General features: G+C 37.4%; 1 protein-coding gene across 1 annotated transcript in view; it reads right to left on the bottom strand.

Moving 5' to 3' along the window:
- Positions 1-579: 579 nt before the first annotated feature.
- BRWD1 (bromodomain and WD repeat domain containing 1) overlaps positions 580-22,939 on the bottom strand; it is a 90,362-nt gene continuing 68,002 nt past the window's right edge. Inside the window, exons 37-42 of the mRNA XM_081138076.1 lie at positions 21,517-21,683; positions 20,743-20,969; positions 18,861-19,028; positions 15,840-16,733; positions 13,563-14,489; positions 580-3,713 (exon numbers count right to left, since the gene is read on the bottom strand). Of these exons, the coding sequence (XP_080994202.1) occupies positions 3,385-3,713; positions 13,563-14,489; positions 15,840-16,733; positions 18,861-19,028; positions 20,743-20,969; positions 21,517-21,683 (2,712 nt within the window). The 3' untranslated portion in view covers positions 580-3,384. The remainder of the gene's footprint in view (positions 3,714-13,562; positions 14,490-15,839; positions 16,734-18,860; positions 19,029-20,742; positions 20,970-21,516; positions 21,684-22,939) is intronic.

Below are 22,939 nucleotides of genomic sequence, written 5' to 3'. Positions count from 1 at the left end.
ATCACCCGGCTCCAGACCGCGATCGCTCGCGCGTGGGACGGGCCGGGCGCCCCGCGGGAGAGTGGGCAGAGGAAGGAGGGCGGGCGGGGAGGGACCGGGCTTCGCGGGGGGGGGGGGGGGGGGAGGGGCCTGGACTCGGGCCCGAGGCTTTCACTCTCCAAAGGCGGCCGGCCGGCTAGCGGATCTAAAAGACTTGTAAGACTGCAAACGTATTCGTTTTTTTTAAAACTCGGGTATTTCTAATACAAAATTTGTTTCTGCTTTAAATAGCCTTTCACTGATAAGCAAAGTACGTGTTTAATTGGTTTTCGTTAAAATTTGCTAGCAAAGTTCACAGAGCACTATTCCAAGCAGAAGAAAAAAAGGACAACTGTCCACAGAGTTCAAATAAAAATGAAAATATCCGGTATTGCCATGGGAAGTTAAAGAAAACTTTTACCTAGGTTTAGTCGTGCTGAAACTAGATGGCATTGCTGACGTTTTGGAACCCCGTCCATAAATAGTCACAAAGTTAAGTACTAACTTGGGGTCGGGGGAGCCTCTTGAGATAATAAAAAGAAATCTCAGAGAGTTGCTAGAAACCTCTTGTTTTAAGATGTGGAGAAACAGTGATGAACAAAACCATTTACATAAAACCAATATTTAGCAATTTTACACATTACTGCAAAATATAACACTGGACTTCAAAGCAAAATTTGAACACCTAAGTATAAACCAGTAAGACCCAAATTGCTATCCTGTAAGAGTTTAGGAAACTTTAAGTATAGTGAGCTAGAATATACAAGATTACCAATGTGATGTTTTAAAACTGCATTCAAACTCCTGGGTTAATTGGCATTATAGAATGACTGAATTACAGAATAAAAAGGGTTTGGTATCACTTTGTCTTAGTCCTTTTGTTGAATAAATGTCATTTTTACCATTAAGATCCTCAGTTTGATTTCACAATTATATTATGAAGAAATCATTTCTGGAAAGCTGATTAACATGATAAATAGGGTAATGATAATACATTTGGCCGTGATTAAAATTCTGCATACATTTTAGAGAGAGCATTTTACAAGAATGTTAAGTTTTAAACAAAAGCTTATTTCATGCAGTTACAACAAGTTTAGGCCAAGCACTTAAAAAAAGGCAAATATATGTTCAAATTAAATACTAAACCAGAGAAGGTTTCCATTATGAAAAAAGGCTGATAGTCTCAAGTACTGACAGAAATTAACTCCACTACAGTAAATTGTAAATTCAAAATTGAAACCCTTTTGTTACACTGAAATTGTCAAAAATTTTTGCATAAAATAATCTTGAGACTTAAATATTTTCATTTTATGGTATTTGTTGATGATATACCCAATAAGAAATTTCTATGAAATTAAAGTGTAAACATGGGACTGGAAGTATAGTTTCATTTTTAATCAAAAATCAAACCCCATGCACCTAAAAATATCAGTTATTAGGAATTCTCACCTGCGCTAGTAACATACTGGTATCAGAATTTCAGATGAACATACACTGTAAGCAGAGCAAAGGACACGAACTATAATAGGGTAGAAGTATTCTGACTTACGCTAAGAAAAAGAAAAGAAAAAAGCCTTTTTTTAAGCAGACATGCAACCACAAATTTTTCAAGTAATCTAGACACTTGGCCAATCTGTGTAACAGAACAAAGTGCGTTACATTAGTCTTTTAATGAAAAAGGAAAAGAGACCTTTAAGTTTCCACATTTTACTTTTTCAGATTTACACATGCAAATCATATACTAATATTCACAGATATTTTTAAATGGGAAAACAACTTCTAACAATTCAGTTTTCCAATAGTATGTTCTATGTGTTCATTTAATCTGGTGATTTTAATTTCAACAAATACCTATTGACAACAAATTAAACTTCATTGCAAAGAAATTCTCTATAGTATCAAGACCAGATTTTCTAATCCTCCTGAAGGCCACAATGAAATAGCCCAGACATACTGCCACTAAAGTTTGTTGTGATGAGATTGTAATAAATTTGCTCAAAGTGTTCAAAAGGTCTAACTTTTAAGGTGCTATAGAGAAACGTAAGAGGATGTCACTGTATCTAAAAATATGACTATTTTGATCTTAATCTATACTTTGTATTTTCTAACTGATTAAAACTAAGACCTGCCTCATAACGAGGCACATTTTGGCATCTCTGTAAATGCTGCTACCCGAAAGTAAAAGTGAAGAGATGACATTGTGATAGTTACATTCATGGCTTTCATAGAAAAATATAGATTCCCTGAATTAGTCATATCAAGTGGTCATCATTCAATATGAATTCTAATATAAACAAAATAAGACATTTATGGATTTCCTCTATTTCCAGCACTACTTCAGAACTCGATTATTAAAATCCCTATCGTAGAACCCCCAGTTCTTAGTTTAAATTGCTTTGACTCGGGCTGTGAATTGTAGGGACTGTCTTGCTAAAGTATTTGCTTCATTCAAAAGTCAAATAGGCTCGATGGCACTTCTTGAAATGTGCCTGATTTTTTATTTTAATGACACTACAGTGTCATCATTAGGGTTTATACTCTAATGCAGAACTCTTAAAATTAGCAGGTTGGATTTTGAATTTTTTCACTCCTTTAGGTTTTTGCTATAGATCCTGTACACTTCCATTACAGGTGGCCCTCTGTATCCAAGGTTTCCACATCTGGGGACTTAACCACAAGTCAAGAGTACTGTGTTGGCGGGGGAAGTCACATTTTTGCCGACGTGTACTATGTAGTTATGCTGAACGTAGAGACTTTTTTGTCATTAGTCCCTAAACAACACAGTATAACTATTTACATGGCATCTACATAGTATTAGGTATTCTAAGTAATGTAGAGATGATTCAAAGTACATGGATGTGCGTAGGTTTATATGCAAATACTACACCGTTTTATAGAAGGGACTTGAGCATCTGCAGATTTTGGGGGGTCCTGTAACCAACCCCACCCCTAGGACATGGAAAGACACCTGTATTTTTCTTCCTCCAAGGAATCAAGAAATTTCTCCAAGGCTCTTCCTTTCTGAAAAGGAGTAAACTTATGAGAGGCCATTAGTCTTTTCATTCCACCTCTCCAAATACAGGCTTCACAAATCTATTTCCTCCTCAGAATTCTTTGTAGTGTCTGCACCAAAGCTCACTGGGAGGAAGCCTTCCTAGGACCCACTGTGACTCTCTGGGTTATGGCTTTCAGAAAATTTCTTGAAAGGTGACAAGGGATTACCTTTAGAGCTAGGAGCAGAATGCAACTGCCAGGTCCCTTGTGGCCCCTGGTTGTTTTCAATTCCACTTCTACGTTTTCATAGTCACTACTGTGCTTTTTCTTTCCAGGATCTGATCTAAAACAAGCATTTTGCTATAATATCTTCTAGCTCTTTTCACTTTCAGAATGTATACTTGTATCATCCTCTTTATAAAAAACATTCAGTAATTTTTTCTTAGCCGCAGCAGAAGCATTTCGATGGGGCAGTTTTCTGCTACTCTTCCTAATCCAGACATTTTCTGGTCCTGAAACCGTTTCCTTTAGATTACTCATTATCTTTATTTTATTTGCAGCAACAGCAGCACATCTGCGGGGAACTTTCTCAGGCACCATTTTTGCTTTCAGAGTGTCACTAGGCATTTGCACTGCATCCTCCTGATTATGCAAACATGTTCTCATTTTTGTATTGGGTTCTCTGTCTCTAGGAACAGATTCTGAAAAATGAGTGAAAGTTCATGTAAATGCAAAAATGTTAGATTTTACTACTTCCATTCCTCAACAATACATTCCTAAATTGTAAAACTACTCACATTGCTAATTAAATAAAGACATAAGCGATTATCACTACTGTGCGTTTTTGACACTGACATAACCTTGCATTTATCTACAAAGGAAGTCTCAAATAGGAGCTCAGGTCCCTCAATCTGGCACAATTTATATAATCTGTAAAGATAATTGGTCAGGTGTAACAGTAGCAGATTTATAAGGAGGGGGTTAAGTACTTTCAGCATCATAAAGCCGTTAATCTAAAATCTGAATTTTCAAAATAGAACCATATATAGGTTTTAAGTTTTTGGCATCATTTCTAGTACTGTTGAACTGCTTTTAAATATTCACTGGGAGTTCTGCGATAACTTTCCTAGAACCTAAACAAGGAGGAAATGCCATCGTGACATGACACAGCATCAGTTCTACTTCAAGATCCTTGTTAAGGGTTTAACTCGAATACCAGTATTTCCTTTGGTTAAGAAAAAACATTAAATTGGCAACTAGTAGATAAAAAGGAATTATTGGTTTTATAGAACTGAAATGCGGTTTTAATCCTAGATTCATTTTCCCCCAAATATTTGAGCATTTTATATAAGTGGAATTGTTAAATCCTAGTTCCATTACTCAAATATTTTCTGAGTTAGGTATGTGCCAGGCACACCGAGGACCAGGATAAAGATGGAAAAACAAGCTAAACCGACACGCACAAGCATAGTCGCTGTAAAGGACTAGGATGTGCTGAGTGCTATGAAAACATCCTCTAGAAACCAAACCTTCACTAAGGGGCAAGGAAGGCTTCCTTTAAGGAAGTGTCCTTGCAGCCAGGAGCAGGAAAGTGAAGGGATCCACCAGACAAAAGGCAGGACAGAGAGCAAGTGCTCCAGACAGGCTGAGGTGACCCATCCCCCTGGAGCTGTGCTGAGGGGCCACCTGACGGTGGGCCTACTACTTACTCCACGTTTACCAGTTTCGGTGGGCCCAAAGCCAGATTTCCCAGTTTCAAACACAGGATCAATTAGTACTCTTCTAGGATGATAAAAATGCATGTGAAGTTCATTAGCCCTTGGATGTTAGGCCTTCTCTCTTGGCAATCTAGCCTTGAAGTCATTAAGAACAACTCTTGCTGGGGATGAGTGTATAGGTCCCCGCCTCAAGTTCCCAGAGATTCAGCAGTCCATAAGGACAGGCGGTAGATCAAGAAATAATCACACTCGGCATCTGGAGAACTCACTCCTGCCTTTTCACTACCAAGGACTAGCAAATAAGGGTTGGGCCCAGCTGGTGTGGCTCACTGACCTAGGATCCAGGAGATCAAGGTTCGATTCCCGGTCGGGGCACATGCCCAGGTTTCGGGCTCGGTCCCCAGTAGGGGTTGTGCAGGAGGCAGCCGATCAGTGACCCATCATTGATGTTTCTCTCTCTGCCTCTCTCTCTCTGAAATCAATTAAAAAATTTAAAAAAGGGTTAGACTAGAAAATGCGGGTTGGGGGGTTTGTCAGCTCTCAAGCATCATTCTCTAGCAGTCAAAGTAACCAACAACCAACCTTCTTAGCTTTTCCTTCTGTGAATGGAGATGAGATGTCTGCCCTCGCGTCACCAGAGACAAATGAGTATAGGTGAAAGTGGCTTCTCAGGATTGACAAGTTCAACAACAGAGCGAGAATTCTGAGGCAAGCCCTCCAGGTTTTACCTTGTCGGTGAAACTCATTTCAAAGACGTGCCTGTGCTTCCTCCAAGACCATGCCTCCTTCCCACATAGGTTAGGAACTACTTCACTAAAGCCCCCACAAATGCATTAGTTCCTTTTGCCAATTATGGTTCACATGCCTTTCCAGTGAAATGCTATTGCTAAAGATTCGACATTTGGTTCAATGTAAGTCACCAGACATTGCAAAAATGGCATTTTGGCAGACCACACTGAACATCATAGTGCCCCATGCAACATACCCACCCCTTTATTTGGGCTCTGTGGAGTCATGCATATGAATTTGGGGGAGTGAAATGGAAAGTGGCTTAAAGTGCAGTGTTACCACTTCAAATAATTTCTTAGGAATTTTTAAATTGTGAACATTAGTCTCTGCAAAACAACCCTAGGTCCAAAGCCAAATCTTTATTTAGCACATTAAGTCAGTGGTGGGCAAAAGTAGGTTTATAGCTGTGAGTCCACAAAAGTTTATTCTTCTATTATTTATTATTGCATTATTTGCATTATAACTATAAACCTCCTTTTGCCAACCCCTGTATATTAACATGCTACAACAGATAAATGAAATAGTTAAAACTATATAGCAAAATTAAGGTGAAATTTGTACTTATGGTAGGTTAAGGATATACTAGTATCACTCAACTGCCGCTATTTGCATGTTGAAAAGGCATTAAAAATAGACAACTGGCCTGGCCAGTGTGGCTAAATGGTTGAGCATCTACCCATGAACCAGGAGATCAGGGTTTGAATTCAGAGTAAGGGCACATGCCCAGGTTGGGGCTCCATCCCTAGTAGAGGGTGTGCAGGAGGCAGTCGATCAATGACTGTCATCATTGATGTTTCTCTCTCCCTCTCCCTCCCTCTCTGAAATCAATAAAAACATATATAAATTTTTTAAAAAAGACAACTGGTCATTCCCAATACATACCCAGTTGACTACCATAGATAAAATCCTATTACAACTAAAAAGTTTTGTGGGACAAAATGATTTAAGTTGCAGCAGTTAATTCCTTTGTGATGTAGTGACGCAAGTTCCCCATACTGACTATTTAGGAACCTAGCAAATACGAACTCTAGGGCATTTTAATAAATGCTCATTTGTACTCCAAAATAATGTGAAAGTTAAGATTCTACAGAATAAACTGTGAGTAGGCTTTAAAAAACACTTGAAGGAAACCTGAACTTCAAGTAAATACCTACGTCCCAGAGTAAAGAACATGGGAACAAATCGTACAGCAACTCAACTTGATAAAGCTGTATCTCTAAAGTCTTTTAACATAAAATGGGAATTTCATCAAGATAAAAACAATCTGAGGAAGAAGAGTGACTTGTATGGAATACAAATAAAAATAATACATACGTGTAAGTCAGTATTAATTTTATTACTGAGAACTTGGTAAATTATAAAGTGCTTTATTCTCCTTGGAAGGCTACAAACAGTTTTTAGAAATATATACAGGATAATTCAGTTAGAGAAGTCCAATTTATATGTTAGTGTACAAGCTTAAAAATTTTGGAGGGTGCTACTCTAACAATACATCTGTGATAGTGTCATTTAATACTAATAAGACAGTACAGCTCAGAGTCCTGGTGTCCCAGATGGTCTTGGGTCAGTCACATGTTGGGAAGTCACTGAGTGCTTGAGGCACTGTTGCTCGCCTATAAATGAATCCCTATTTGGATATGGCAAAAACCTCTTTAGTAGAATGAAAATTTACATCTGTAGTAGTACTTGGTCAGGTTACCTAAATGACCACTTTAAATCGTAAGTCAGGTCACTGTGTATTCTAAGATGGTCTGTAGTGAAGAGAAATGGATTGCTTTGATTGAAAGCAGTAATTTCGTTTCTATATTTTAAGAATTATTCATATTCCAATTATACTTTATTCCAATTACACTTCTTGATACAAAATTGTTTTCCTAAATCCAAGGTAAACTAACATCATTGCTGCAGAAGCACACAGAATTTTAATTTGATCAGCATTTTAATTGGAATATTAAAAACAAATTTGAGAATGGAAAAAGAATGCCTGAATCAAAAATGAAAACCATATACTAGCCTATTTCATATACTTTTCAAATACTGACATTACTGATTTGTGTGGTTGGTAGATAAATCAAGTCCATACAGAGGGGAAACCTGTTAGTTGCAAACCATAACCTTTCAAACAAGTCTTTATCAAAGCTGGTGTGGGATGTCCTTTATTGCCTTTCAAAATGACCAAAACTCGGGAAGTAAATAGCATTTAACACTGAAATATCCGGCCCCCTCTAAAGCATACATTTCCAAAAGTGTTCCCATAAACTGAAAAGTCTCTCTAGAGAATGTTAAGTGTTTTCTGTAACTCTGTGTTTAACATTTTATAATTATTCCTCTAGGGGAGTTGGTAACACTGAGAAGTCAACTCCTACAGCATGGGAGTGTCAGGTCAGGAGACAGTCAGAAATAATTCCATAATCGAGCTCTCCACTAGGCTGGTCGCTTTTATGGCTGAACAGATGTACTTATGTTCACCTATGAAGTCAGTCTTCACTACATCCAATGAGGATAGCACAGAACCTTGTTTTGTTTTGCACCTACAGCTCTTTTACAGCTTTCTCTCATCCCTAGAAAAGTTAATTGGTAGCATTCTTATGATTCTCACAACCTTTGTGATGTATGCTGCTCAATTTTTTCTAAAATTCTGATGAAAGTTCTATGAAGTATGAAAGGGAACTGATACTTATCTGTTTAATGAACTTAAGAGATAGAGCATTTCAAACTAATGTAGGAAGGACAAGGTATCAGAAGTAACTACCGAGTTTCCAATCAACTTTATTTCTTCACTAATGAAAAGCAGCACGGTGACAGACAACCCAATGACAACCCCTGTTCAAGCACATCTCATGACTCCCTTCAGTGCCCTGGCTCAACCAACTTGTAGCGCTGCATTCTGCCCGCATGAAAAATCACAAATGCATAGAGGTTTGGAAGCTGCTTAAAACAAGAGGTAAAGATGAGCTGCAAGGAAAACTGACCTCATATTGCAGACCTTACTGAATTAATCAGCCAGGAGGCTTGAAGTAGTTTAAAAAAGAAAAAAAAAAAACATCCTTAAATGTATTATACTCTTACTCTTTTAGTTAGTAACTGACTAAAAAGCTGGTTCCTAGATGAAAATGCTAAAACCCAGATGTGCTGATAATTTAGAAAGTTAAAGTAAGTATCCTGTGTGGGAGTGGAAAATTGAAAGATTTGCCTCTTTGACAGGCTCCAGTAAAATGGTGAGAATTTTACAGGTGAGCTGAAGTGTACAGTCCAAGGACGAAATATGGATCAACACTTAGTTAACTTCAATATATTAACAAAGACTCCGTTAACATTTAACCACTGATTCTGAAAAGGGTAATTATTTCAAAATATTTTCCTTGTGGATCCAACAGCAAGTAGGGCTAGCTGCTGCGGTCAAGTCTGTAGTTGGTCATCTCATTTTAGTTAGGTCAGAATACCTCTTTCTCTTTACCAGTCCAAATTCCCATTAAATGTTTTAATAAATGATAAGACTTACCTGAATTTAACTTCAAAACTAAAGTATGACCAGAAAACATGTTGTAACACTGGCAAGTATATTGAATGAAACTATTAGTCTTGACAAATAGATATATAGTCTATAACACGCTGCCAAACCCAAGAGCCTACGGATTTGTAGGACCCAAATGTTGTGGCTGCCCTGCTCCCTCTCAGCCTCCCTCCACCTAATCTCTAAGAGCAATCCTTGAGAGGACAACCAGTAAGAGACTAGACATTTTCCTACCACATTAACAGTATGTTAGGAACAAACTTGGCAGACTGAGTGACTGGTAAAAATCCCCCTGAACTTTGAAAATTCTCATGTATCCTTAGGCAACACCTGTAATTTAAGAAAATAGCTGTAAAAATACTCTTTAAATGTGAGGAGAGAGAACACAGCCCTCATCATTATACTCTGTATACTTCACTCCTTTCCATTAATTCACAATTGAGCTACAAGCAGGATTAGCATTTACTAACCTAGTTGGACTATATTTTCCCACAATGCCCCACGTTCTCCCTAGCTTTGACCAATTTATTTAGTTTGGTCTTTCTGTTCCCAAATATTAGAATAAGAGACAGTCTTTAAACTGTTAAGTTGCAAATTTCTTAGGCTTTCTGCTTTATTATTCCCTGATATCCACTGCAGAAGTGTGAGGTATACTGAATTAACAGACAAAAATTTCTTCTACAATGAAGGTGCTTTGTTGCACCCCATCATATTAGAACTGAGCTATAATTTCCATGCACTGTAAGTAAACTAAAATATTTGGTGACAGCTACAAGATACCTGACAAAGTAAATGTGTTGACTTGGTATCAATGAAAAAAATGGGGCTGGTATTTCAGCGTTAGTAAAGGACAAGACAAAAAGACCTTATTTGGCCATTTAAAAGTTATTCGAAAAATCAATACTTTTGAGTAGAAAGGAAAACCAAAAATACTAGATGCACCTTTAATGGTGTTCATGTGTTCTGATATATAAACCCCTCGTTTTGTTCAGGTAGTACAATCAAATTCAATTTGTACTTACAGAAGATATTAAAATCCTTTCATCTTAGTTTTTAATACTATACAGTGAGGTTAAGAAATTTTGTGTTCTAACTATTCTAAAGGAAAAAAAACTAGAAGAGGGACAGGGAATGTAGTATGGATCCAATGTTATTCTAAGTAAGAATTTTTACTGAAGACATCATCAACCAATGGAGTGGGAAGGATTTGGTGACGTGTATTATATTGTTTTTGGACAGCAGTACCCTCAGATGGTATTTTTTTGGTTTATGTCTCCTTTTTCCATTTTCACTTCTAGGTTTTGACGTGAATTTTCCTAAAACATAAGTTCTTTCCTCCCATTTCCTTATTATAAAACTAATTTCCTTTTTTAGGTACAACTCTCTACTATTTAAAAGAAACTTTTGTGTTTTGATTTAGAAGCTGTAACTGCTTTATCCTTTGCTAAGAATTACTAAATTGAGAAAGCATTTAACCAAAGATTTTCCCCTAAAATAAAAAAAGGGAGCATGACCACCCTAGGGATTACCTAGGGATAAACTTTCCCTTTTACTCAGAAGTTACTGCGCATTGTCAGTATACCCTTTTAAAATAAGTAGGATATGAAAAAAAAAATGCTTTAAAGATCTCACCTATTTTTAAATGTTTGAAACCTTTTTTTCTTAATATGCTTAGTAAAATTAGTCTTTCAAATAAAGCAAAAATCAAATCTAAATACCTCAAACCTTTTTGTTTAAATCATAAATGAATAAAATCAGAGGACTCTGGACATACACAACCACAGTAGTCTTTTTTCCCCCATATACCATTAAGTTACTTCAAGTGCAATGGAAAGCTGTAGCCCTTCTGGATCAGTTCACATTCAGTTTGTAACCTTTTATCTTCTCTCACAAGAAAAATACAAACTGATCCCAAACATATTAAAGTACATCTGTGCATTAAATCTCTGTGCATTTTCCCATAAAGAGAAGCAGGAAAAAAAGGTCAAACGTTCTAAGTGCTCAATGTAAACATTTTAAACTATTAGTTATTTATTAATTTTCCTTAAAGGTATTTAGGAGTGTGTGTCACATGTTCAAAGTTAACCTTAGAATAGCACCATGACCAAAAAAAGACCATAAAAACGATTCTCCCTATAATCCTTTAGTTTTACTTCAGAACTTGAGACGCTACCATTGTCAATCATGCCTTCAAAGTTACCAGGCCAATTCTTTTTTCTTTCCAGATGAAACCAGAGTACTTCTTATATAAACAAGGGTTTAACAATTTTGGACAAAATGAAAAATTAGTAATTAGTTGACCAGCCAAACAATGACCAGTTAATTCAGTGTAAAAGATACGAATAGTTATATTGATGGAGCCTAAATGGTCAAAGTATCATTTTACCAAAAGAACTTACGTGTTTATGAATGTATTCCATATTTATTTATGGATTTTTGGTACCTTTTTGCAAATGATGGTAAACATGGAGTTATAACCCTGAGAATAGATTTAAAACGGAGAAGCTTAAGAAAAGTTTAAATAAATTAATGGATGTGACATCTATCACCACTTCTTAAAATTAGGGAAGTAAAGAGCATTCCATTAATTTTTTCAGGTCAAGAGTGAAAGACAATTATCCTGCATCACACTATTACACACTGAATATGAGCTTTGAGGAGAGTCTCATAGTTTTGAAGCAGTGATAGCTCTCTAAACAACCAAAGGAGAGGCAGGTATCCCACCTATCTCAGCTGGTACTGTCCAAAAAAGAATAGGTAACTACACAAAGTAACAACACTTAAGAACATTCTCTAACACTAATAATACCAGAGTCTGGTGCTTTTCCATATCTGCCACTTTAAGGATTCATAGGAGAAAAAGGTTAAATTTGTCTGAAACCAAATAGGGCCAATAAACAGTAAGGGTGGGAGTATTGTTGCATACCCCTTCGCTACAAAATATGTAAACCATTTGAATCAAGTCCATCTTCAGGCACAAACAAGCTAGGAATGGCCACCTACACTGTTGGGAGTAGCACAACCTATCAAGTAAAAATATTTGGCTCGGAAAAAAAAGTGTACTATGCTATTTGATGATGTGATAAAAGTTTCATGTCAAATGGATTCCAAAATTATTTTCTGACAAAACATGACTTTCTTAGATTTAAACCAGAGGTCACTAATAAAGATACACTTAGTTGCCCCAGCAAAGACTGCTTGAGATTTGCCCATGGCAGCAGTAAGCTAAAACAGAAATGGAGAATAGCATTTAACTAGTTTCCTACATAGATGAGATTTGCAATTGCACACTTAACAAAACTCAACCCTGTGATTTCAACAGAAAAGGGGGGAACTACATATAATTTAAATACTGTCTTAGTCCTGTACACTCTATTAAAGAACAAACTTTTCCTAAATCTAAGGCACACAAACTCCTCTATTTCACAGAGTAAGACTAAGGAAGACCAAGAGTCTGGTTAACTCCCTCACATGGAAACCAAGAGATCATGGAAAGAAAATTATATAGCATTTTGTTAGTGCACAATTTAAAAGAAAATGCTAGGACTATGGTCTGGCCTTAGAGGTTTGAAATATACAATCAAAACATTAAAAAAAATAATTTACCAGCACTTTATAAATTCAAGTTTATAAAATAAAATATTTTCCTTTAAAATAAAAATAAAAAAGAGAGAAAGATTCAACAGCATTTGGAAAGAAAACTGGAAACCATGTCAATGAAAATAACCAAATCTGGTATAATGCATTCTACTCAAGTAGCCAGGGAAAGAAAAAAAAAAGTGGTAGGTACCTTGCCTACTACTAATCATGGTAACACTTCCCATGATTGTAATGTCGGTATGCACATAATATTTATGAAAAATCTGTAAACATAGGTCACGTGAAATTGTTGTACTACAATAGGACATGGGTTAGAAACTACCACCTCTTGACAAATTCAGAAAATATCTGCATGGCACTTGCTATCATGAAAGTAATGCTCATTAGTTTTGATAACCAGGATGTCTAGTGTTTAACATATTTCAAACTCTTGTTATATGTAGTTAAATACTGTTTAAGTAGATCTGCCCCCAAAATGAAGCATATTTTGGCACCTGTGCTGAATGCTGCTACAAAGGCAAGCAAGTGCAAATAAAAATAACAGTCATGATTTAGTCACATTCATAACTTTTCATAGAAAAATATAAATATATTCCCTGAATTGTAGGACAAAAAAATAATTTCAACAGCCAGGTTTCACCATAAATTCCAGTCCATTTCCTCTTTAAATGAACTGGTTTTCCCTCAAGGTCATAAGGTGCAATCATCGAAACCTAACACATTTTCTAAGTTTCTATCATCATCCCCATCGTGGTACCTCACGGTCCTTCTACCCTGATTTCGCGTTTTTATTTTGGAACGTCGAAGGACCCGCTTAGACTCCGCATAGTCCAAATCCTCCCAGTCATTATCCTCCGCATTTAACCTAGGGCGCTTGCTCTGTCTTTGTCGCCTCACAGTTTTAGATACATTAGCCATAAAAGTTTTACCTTTTCTAACTACTTTTGCTTTTCCTTTCGTTTTCCTCTTTTTGGTTTTTGTCTCATCAGCACAGTCAACATCTGATTCAGTTACGGATCCCAACTCTGAATCAGATTTGGGACTAGGGTCAGGTCCACATTCTGAATTCCCTGTTGTTTCTGAAGTTTCCACATTTCCCAATTTAGAATGCAGTCTCTTCCTTCGTATTTCCGTCTTAGCTGCTTCCTGTGAGTCTTGAATCACTTTTGTCTTACTGAAAGGAGCCTTCCCATAGGTCCTGAGTCTTCTGCCATTCCACCTGCGCAGCCCATAATTCAGTTCCTCTTCAAAGTTAGTCTCTGCAGTGGCTTTTTGATCCAAAGTTGATTCAGAAGAAAATTTTCTACCAATCTCACCCCCAGGAATATGGCTTTTTGACTCTTCGTCTGAAGACCCAATCAATGAGTTCTTTGTTCTAGAAGGTGCAACATTTGTTTTGTGATTATTGGCATGCCTGGTAGGCCTGTTTTGTTCTGAATTTGACATACCTTCAGAGTCTGAGTCTCCATTTAAAGACTGATGAATGCTTTTTGTACTACCTTCTGAGTCAGCTTCAGGTGGCTCCTCGTCACAGGCATCCTGTTCATTTGGCACTTCACAGTTTACATCTCCCTCGGAATCACTCACTATCTTAGCTGTGGTACACGCAAAACGGAGGGGCTTTTTCCTTCCCCTTTTGCTTCTAGTACACACACTTTCTAAAGTAACATCTTCCACATCACTCATGAGCTTAATCTTACTGGCAGCGGTGGTTGCACATCTTCGAGGAATCCTTAGGAGACCCGTTTTGGCTTTGGAGGGTTTCTTAACCACCTTTGAATTGCTGTCTGAGTCACTAGAACAGACCCTTTTCCTGGAAACTTTCCTGCTTTGTCCATGGTCTTGTGATGTAGAATCTAAAAATTAAAGAATATTCCTTTAATCTTTAATAGAACATTTAAACAACTTCAGTCCAGAATTCTTCATTCTTATTAACTTGTAAGGATGGCAGTGAGTGGGATGGGAGCAATGACTTGGCCTCAGCACCATTCGCAAGTACAATATATTCCCATCAGCAAAATCCCATACCTGTCTAGCTATGTACACAAAACACTTGACACTAAAACATTTTACTTACATGAATACAGACTAAACTCTTTTATCACTACACTAAGGTATGCAAACTAATAGCTTACTCTCAGCCTCCCTGAAACTCTTAACTTTACAAGTTCCTATCACACCAACAATTTTTCATCTTAGCTTTAGCTGCCTCCTGCTTTTAATAATTCTTCATCAATCCCCACTTACCAGTACAATCTTAATTCAGCAACTTATCTCACCTCTCTGTGCTCGACTCATCAGTAAAATTGAAAATAAAAGCAACAGTCCCTATCTCATAAAAGATATGAAGACGAAACTGATTAATAAACATAAAGCATTAAGCCCTGGCCAGGTGGCTCAGTTGGTTGGCATCCCTTATACCAAAAGGTTGCAGGTTCAATCCCAGGTCGGGGCACATATGGGAGGAAAACAATCGATGTTTCTCTCTCTCTGTTGTCCTTCCTCTCTCTAAAAAAAAAATAAAATAAAAACATATCCTAAAGTGAGGATTAGAAAACATAAAGCATTCAGAAAAAGTTCATGATACAAAGAACATCTCAGTAACTGTTCTGTTAGCTACTATGATTATTACCACATTCCTTTCAACCAGTTCTACCCTTTTCTTTCCTCCTCAAACTATCATCATGACAGTTTATAGATGTGGTTTCCTCTGTTTTGTTTTTTTAATATGTCTTTATTGACTTCAGAGAGAGGAAGGGGAAGAGAGAGAGCATCATCAATGATGAGTCATTGATAGGCTACCTCCTGCACACCCCCTGCTGGGGAGCGAGCCCGAAACCCGGGCATGTGCCGTGACCAGGAATAGAACAGTGATCTGGATCATAGGTTGATGCTTAACAGCTGAGCCACACCGGCCAGGTGCCTCTGCTTTTTCTAAACCCACTGCCAATACAATATCCCCATCACTAATACAGAAAGTGAAATATTTAATAAAAATAGTTGTTAAGGCCAAGACTGTCTGTTATGTGAATAAAATTACTCAACAGTTATGCACATACGTAGGAATAAAGGGATGCACAGAAAAGACTAATAGAGACTGCACAGGTGGAAAGAAAACAGCTGGCAAAGAGAAGTTCCATAGAAAAGAAAAACAATGTATGACATAAGGAAAGGACAGTAGGAATCAGTGAAATGTTTTCAATTACCTTTCGTAAAACTGTTTGGTGGTTTTTCCGTTTTGCCATCATCTGAATCCACATCTGTCTCGGACACATGATCTGAGAAACGGTGGGCCCCAGCAACAGGGTCACACTTCAGATTCCCTGGCATCAGGTTTGTTTCCGTTCTGTGACATCTACCTTCTTCTCTATCTTCAGATTCAGAGTCTTCTGAATCACTGAAGATCTTTGCTTTCTTAAGGAAAGTAGCATTCTTGCGACCTGTGTTGTGTTTCCTACCCGCATATTTTCTTGGTTCAGAATCTGCTTCCTCCTCCCCCGAGATGCCTCCTGCCTTAAGTTTCTGCCCAGATGCTGATGGGCTACTAGTTCTGTTATGCCCATTATCTGAACCATGACTTTCCTCAGAAGACTCTATTTTCAGAAATTTTGTTTTAGAACTTGTGGTGGTGTGGGACTTGTAACCATTAGCATGCCAACTTTTCCGGACTACCTGCAAGTCACTTTCTGACTCTGAATCTCCATTTTCAGATTCATTGACAGTATTCTTGGCAGCATGAGAACTGGACACTGGTGATGGCTGATTCTCATCTTTCAGTTCCACTTCTTCAGTTTCTGACTTTAAGCTCTGATCATCTTCAGAATTATATAACAACTTTTTTCTAGCTACAGCAGAAGCATTGCGGTGAGGCAGCTTACGGCCAGAACAGACACTTTCAGAGCTAAAATTCTCCTCAGCATCGCTCATTAGCTTTATCTTATTGGCAGCCACAGCAGCACACTTTCGTAGCACTTTACGGTTATTTCCAGCTCGGGCTTTTAGACTTTCACCAGTCTCCAATGAATTGTTATCAGAGTCACTTAAATAGACTCTCTTTCGAGTGGCTTTTCTGCCACATCCATTTTCTAAAGGAACTGGACCTAGAAATAAAGTTAAGAGTAAGATTAGAAAGGCCTTCCTCGTCTCAACATTTTTTAAATGACTTCATTACTTTAGTTCCTTGTATTTTACTGCCAAAATAGATTTCCATTCTAAATCTAAAAGGCCTAAAAGATGGAACAGAATAGCCACCCCAGGAAAAACCCCACACATATATACTCAATTAATTTACAAAAAAAGGAGACATGAACACACCATGGGAAAAGGTCAGACTTCAATAAACAGTGCTGGGAAACTGAACAGCACATGCGAAAGAATGAAACTAGACTGCTATCCTAAACCTCGCACAACAATTAACTCAAAATAGGTTTAAGACTTGAATGTAAGTCCTGAAACCATAAAACTAGCTCCTTGACATTGGCCTTGGTGATGAATTTTTGACTCTGACATGAAAAGCAAAGGCAACAGAAGTAAAAATAAGTGGGACTAAATCATCAAACCAAAAGCTTCTGCACAGCAAAGGAAATCATAAACTCATACAATTCAATAGCAAACAAACAACTAAGAAACAAAAAAACAACGATTAAAAATGGGCAAAGGCCCTGGCCAGGTGGGCCCGCTGGTTGGAGCGCTGTCCCATACACCAAAAGGTTGCAGGTTTGCTTCTGGGTCAGGGAACATACCTCAGTTGAAGATTCGATCCCTGGTAGGGCGAGTATGGGAGGCAATCATTTGATGTTTATCTCTCCCTTCTGTCTCTCTCAAACATACCCTTGGGTGAGGATTAAAAATTAAAGGGGAAAAAGGGCAGAGGAACCTGAATAGACTTTTTCCAAAGAGGACATACAGGTGGCCAACGTGCACATGAAAAGATGCTCAACATCACTAATCATCAGGGAAATGCAAATCAAAACCACAACGAGGTATCACTTCACACCTGTTAGAATGGCTACTCTCAGAAAGACATTAACAAGTTTTGCCAACGATGTAAAGAAAAGGGAACCCTTGTGCACTGTTGGTAGGAATGTAAATCAGTGCAGCCTCTATGGCAAACAGTACAGAGGTTCCTCAAAAAATTAAAACTAGAACCACCATATGATCCAGCTATTCATTCCCCTTTTGGGTATTATCCAAAGAAAACAAAAACAATTCCAAAAGATCTATGCACCCCCATGTTCATTGCAGCATTACTTAAATTAACCAAGATACGAAAACAAGCAAAGCAAAGTGTCCATCAATAGATGAATGGAGCCCTGCCAAAGTAGCTCAGTTGTTTGAGTATCATCCTGTGCACCAAAAGGTTGCTGATCCGATTCCCAGTTGAGGGACATACCCGGCTTGAGAGTTAAATGCCCGGTTGGGGCATGTACAGAAGGCAACCGATCAATGTTTCTCTCACATTAATGTGTCTGTGTCTCTCTGTCGTCGTGTCCCCCCCCCCCCCGCCTTTCTCGCTAAGCGTGTCCTCAGGTGATGATTGAAAAAAACAGATGAATGGATAAAGAAGATGTGATGCAATGGAATACTATTCAGCCATAAGAAAAACGGGTTCTTGCCATTTGCAACAACACAAAGGGACCTTAGGGCATTATGCTAAGTGAAGTTAGACAAAGAAAAAGAAATACCATATGATCTCACTTATATGTGGAATCTAATAAACACACAAACAAAACAAAGCTCATAGATACAGAGAACAGACTGGTGGGGGGTGGGAAGAAGAAATGGGTGAAGGGGGTCAAAAAAGTACAAACTTCCAGTTATAAAATCAATAAATCGTGGGGATGTAATGTACCAGCAACAAATCAATGTTTCTCTCTCTAAAACAAAAAAATGGATGAATTTTTTAAAAAAGAGAAAGTTGCTAGGAGAGTAAATCTTAAAAGTCCTCACCTCAAGAAAAAAAAATGGAAAAAAAATTTTGTAACGATATATAGTGATGGATGGTAACTAGACTTGTCATTTCACACTGTATACAAATATCAAATCATTATGTTGAACAACTGAAACTAATATAATGTTATATGTAATTACACCTCAATTTTTTTTTAAAAAAAGCCTAAAGAACATTTAATCATATGTAGATACATTAAATCAATAAACCATTCAATGCTTAGCTTTTGAATTCTCTTTATATACATTCCTCCAAAGCATCACGGAGAGTCTCTCACCAGGTTTTCTTTGAGCAGCTCTCATTCTGGTCACTCTGAGATTGCTGCTTCTGGCCAGCCTACCACGTAAGGAGGATTCACGAGCTCTTGAACTTCCTTTACTTTCCTCGGAGCTATTTGAAGCTGAAGAAGATGAAGAGGTACCTAAGGAATCTTCCACTTCACTTTCTAAGAAAAAAAAAACATCAACAGTTCATTACATTATTCTCCTATCTTTACACATATGAGCAGTTATTCCATAAAAAATACTTAAAACAGATTCTTAAAATACAGAGTATATTTTTTAAAGTTGTTTGAAAAAACAGCTGATAAAAATTTTGGTATTAAAAGGTGCATAACTGGCATTCCAAATCAAGTTTGTTCTCTTATTTCTGAAAGTAATATATTGCTTCTGGTTTGGATTTAGAAGAAACAGTTTATATACTTAATAAGCAAATTTCCATTTAAAATTTTAATTAGCCCCATTATCTACTTCCTTCTGTTATATGAAATAGGCATTTCCAACAGAAAAGACACTATCATTTCAAATCCAGCAATTCTCTCTAGTAGCCCTTCCTAACAGTATAGTTGTACCTTTCAGCTCAATGGTCATGTCTACATGCTAAAAAAAAAAAAAAAAATGACATAATTTAAATAGTACAGGTCATCCCTGCCCCCCCCCCCAAATAAACAAACGTATGGCCAAATGTGAGCACAAGGCAGAAAACCTAAATTTCCTGTTCATTCAGATTCACTTCTTACATGCCTATCACAGAATGAAAACCATTAAAATGAATGGGAACATATTGTTAAAAGACAAAACTTTACACCATAACACACTCAACTCCATGTTAGAGAAGTGACTGTGTTAGGAAAATGTCCGTCATCAAACTGTGTTTCCTTTGAAATTACTCCACTGTTTCCACTTTGACTGTTCATACTCTATTCCACTAGCCATTACAGTGACTGTTTCGATTCTTCCTCTTGCCTGCACATCACTGCCAAACTAATCCATCTTCTTAAAACAGAATTCATGCCCTGCTGGTATGGCTCTGTGGTTAGAGCACTGGCCACACGCCAAGGGGGTCACAGGTTCAATTCCCTGTCAAGGGCATGTACCTGGGTTGCAGGTTTGATCCCCGGCCTTGGTCGGGGTGCATGCGGTAGGTAACCAATTGATGTGTCTCTCTCACATCGATCTTTCTCTCTTTACCTCCCATTCTCTAAAAAAAATCAATGGAAGAACTATCCTCGGTGAGGATTAACAGAACAAAACAGGAAAGAACTCATGTCCCTTACTCAACAAGGGACCCAATTAAGTAATCCAAACTCTTCTGCAAGTCATGCCAGTCTCTAAAACATGGCTGCACTTACCTGTTTGAGCCTACTATTTTAAATTACAACAGTAATTATTATACTATCATCACAATTCACCAAAACCACACAGAGCAATACTGAGGCACATAAACACCACAGCCTCATTCACTCAATGCTAGCGAAGGGCTAGCATCAGCCAGTTATACTGCCAAATGGCAATAATATAAACAGGTTAGTTACTAGCTCATCAGTTTTAAACTTACATCATTACCACGCCTTTTTTTTTTATTTAAAGAAATATAAAAATGTCAAATTTTGCATACGTGTGATATTTATATCACATTATTTAAAATGTGGAGGATTCAAATTTGCACAAAATATGGCAGTACCATTTGCAAAGAACAGTACTTATCAAACATAATCTTACTGTTCTATGTTTGTTACTTCTGTCTCTTCCGTTGAATTTTAAGTTCCTTGAGTTGTGAAGACCACATCTTATTTATTCCTTCCTGTAAACCCATAGTCACTAGCAGTGTTACACACTTGAGTGCTCAGCAGTTGAACAACATAATGTTCTACTTCTTACCAGATAATGTAGAACCATTTGTTAGAGTGGCAGGTCTATTTCTTCTCATTCTTTCTGATGATCCTGTTGAATCTGAAGAGTCCCCAGAAGTAACACCCGAAGAGACACCAGCACTTGTCCTGTGGCTTGCAGAATAAGCTGCCTGACTAGAGGTAGATTGGGTAGGAGAACCTACCAACTCAGGAGTTACTCTTGTCTGAGACTTTACACGCTTCTGCTTGATATTTCTGTTCAAAGATATGAACAAAAGAAAGAGTATTTAATGAGACAGAAAAAGCCTAAAAGTGTATTATTACTTTACTCTGAGAATAATTTCAAATCAAAACATCAAAATATTCATTATTAACATTTTATTCTGGCATGGATTACTATTAACACTCTTCCTCTAAATTTGATATTATTTTATTACAAACTGGAGTAATAAACAAATGATCCAATTAATAGAGTTATAGAGAGTGACAGTGAATTCCTTAGGCTCTTTGGATTAAATGCTTAGGGGAGCCAACATTTGTGTAATACAGGCATTTTTCAAACTATGAATCTGAGTCTCACCATGACCCAACTTTCTCTCCAGTCTATTTATGTTTCTAAACACTGTATAAAATTAAAAGAAGAAATGAACAAAACCTGAACAGAAAGAAGAGAGTATAGAGGACATCAGTGGTGACAGAAGGAAACCTGAGTTGGGGTGGTGAACACAGAATACAATATATAGATGATATACATACAACTGTACCCCTGAAACCTATACAAAGTTGGCAATAACCAAGTCACCTGGTATTTTTGTTAGCCTGATTAACACGGTTACAATTTTGCTGTCTCCTGAACCTCTGGCTTCTTCGAAGTTTTTCATTGAATTTTTGACCAATTTTAAAATCAGAGGAGATTTTCTTCATTTTTTCTTCAAATAAGGCAGACAATCTCAAGGTCATACTGTAAATCTGCAATATGAAAGCAAAACTATAACGACAAAATATTTTTCTAAGAAAGAATGTAATCACTGAGGCTACTTGCAACCTATTACTTTTAGTGATAATGGCTCTTACTGTCTTTATCTATTTCTCACCGCTTCCCTTCAATGACATCTGTAAGAATCTGCAGGAAAGAGCAACTATCTTGGCTTTTCTCATTTTCACATCTACATGTACACACCTAAAAAAGTCCCCTTTTCCAAAAGTTAGATGGGAAGTTGGTTGGTTTTCAGATTGCTACTTAGGCAGCAAAAGAGAAGTGTCTCCTTGAGGCAAGGCAACGTTTCACCAGTCTCTACTTGAAATCTGCCTGCTTTTGATGCCACTTAGATCTAAATATGAATTACAGAAAAAGAATAGAAAAAGGAAAATAGGCCCTAAAACTTTTATATGGAAAAATGTGTTTTAACAATTTTTATAATTAAATAACATCAAGTCTTGAAAAGAGCAATGTGGTGGTGAGTGCTGCTGTAAGTAACACTTGGTACAGCTACTGCTCATTGACTGGAAGTGCTCCTTCCTTGTCCACTGTCATTCCTGAAAATCAGAGCAAAGGTCTTATATTCGAAAGCTAATTATGAATCACTCTGATGCACCTCAGAGGAGGGTGAAGAGACTAACACTAGAGAACCTTAAAAAAAAAGATACGAGACAAATGAATTTCCTATATGCTTCCTATAGATACCATATAAATACATATAAAATGAATATATGTGAAATTTATAATCCTTGATATCTTTGATCTAATCTTTAACATTTCCAATATTTTGTGCACATATTTAGTCTTTTCACTTAAACCTGAAGTCTAGCATAAGTCACCAATTTTAACAAGAGTGATTTTTCCCCCCAAGCATATTGTTTGAAACCTCTGGTTACCTTATCGCCATTTTCGTACATGTTTTCTCATTAGCTTTTATGTAAAATTCAGTAATACATTTGAATTGAAAGTAAACATTATTTAACAAAAATGGGTGCTAAAGCCCAGCCAGCATGGCTCAGCCGTTGAGCATCGACCTAGGATCCAGGAGATCGAGGTTCAATTCCCGATCAGGGCAGATGCCCCGGTTGCAGGCTCAATCCCCAGTGGGGGGGTGCAGGAGGCAGCGGATCAATGACTCTCTCATTATTGATGTTTCTCTCTCCCTCCCTCTCCCTGAAATCAACAAAGACATTTTTTTTAAATGGGTGCTAAAATTATCAGCTCCTCAACATGAATGACAGCATAC

Source organism: Miniopterus schreibersii (assembly GCF_964146895.1).
Source record: "Miniopterus schreibersii genome assembly, chromosome: 5".
Lineage (NCBI taxonomy): Eukaryota > Metazoa > Chordata > Mammalia > Chiroptera > Miniopteridae > Miniopterus > Miniopterus schreibersii.
This window is presented reverse-complemented; position numbering and strand designations above follow the sequence as displayed.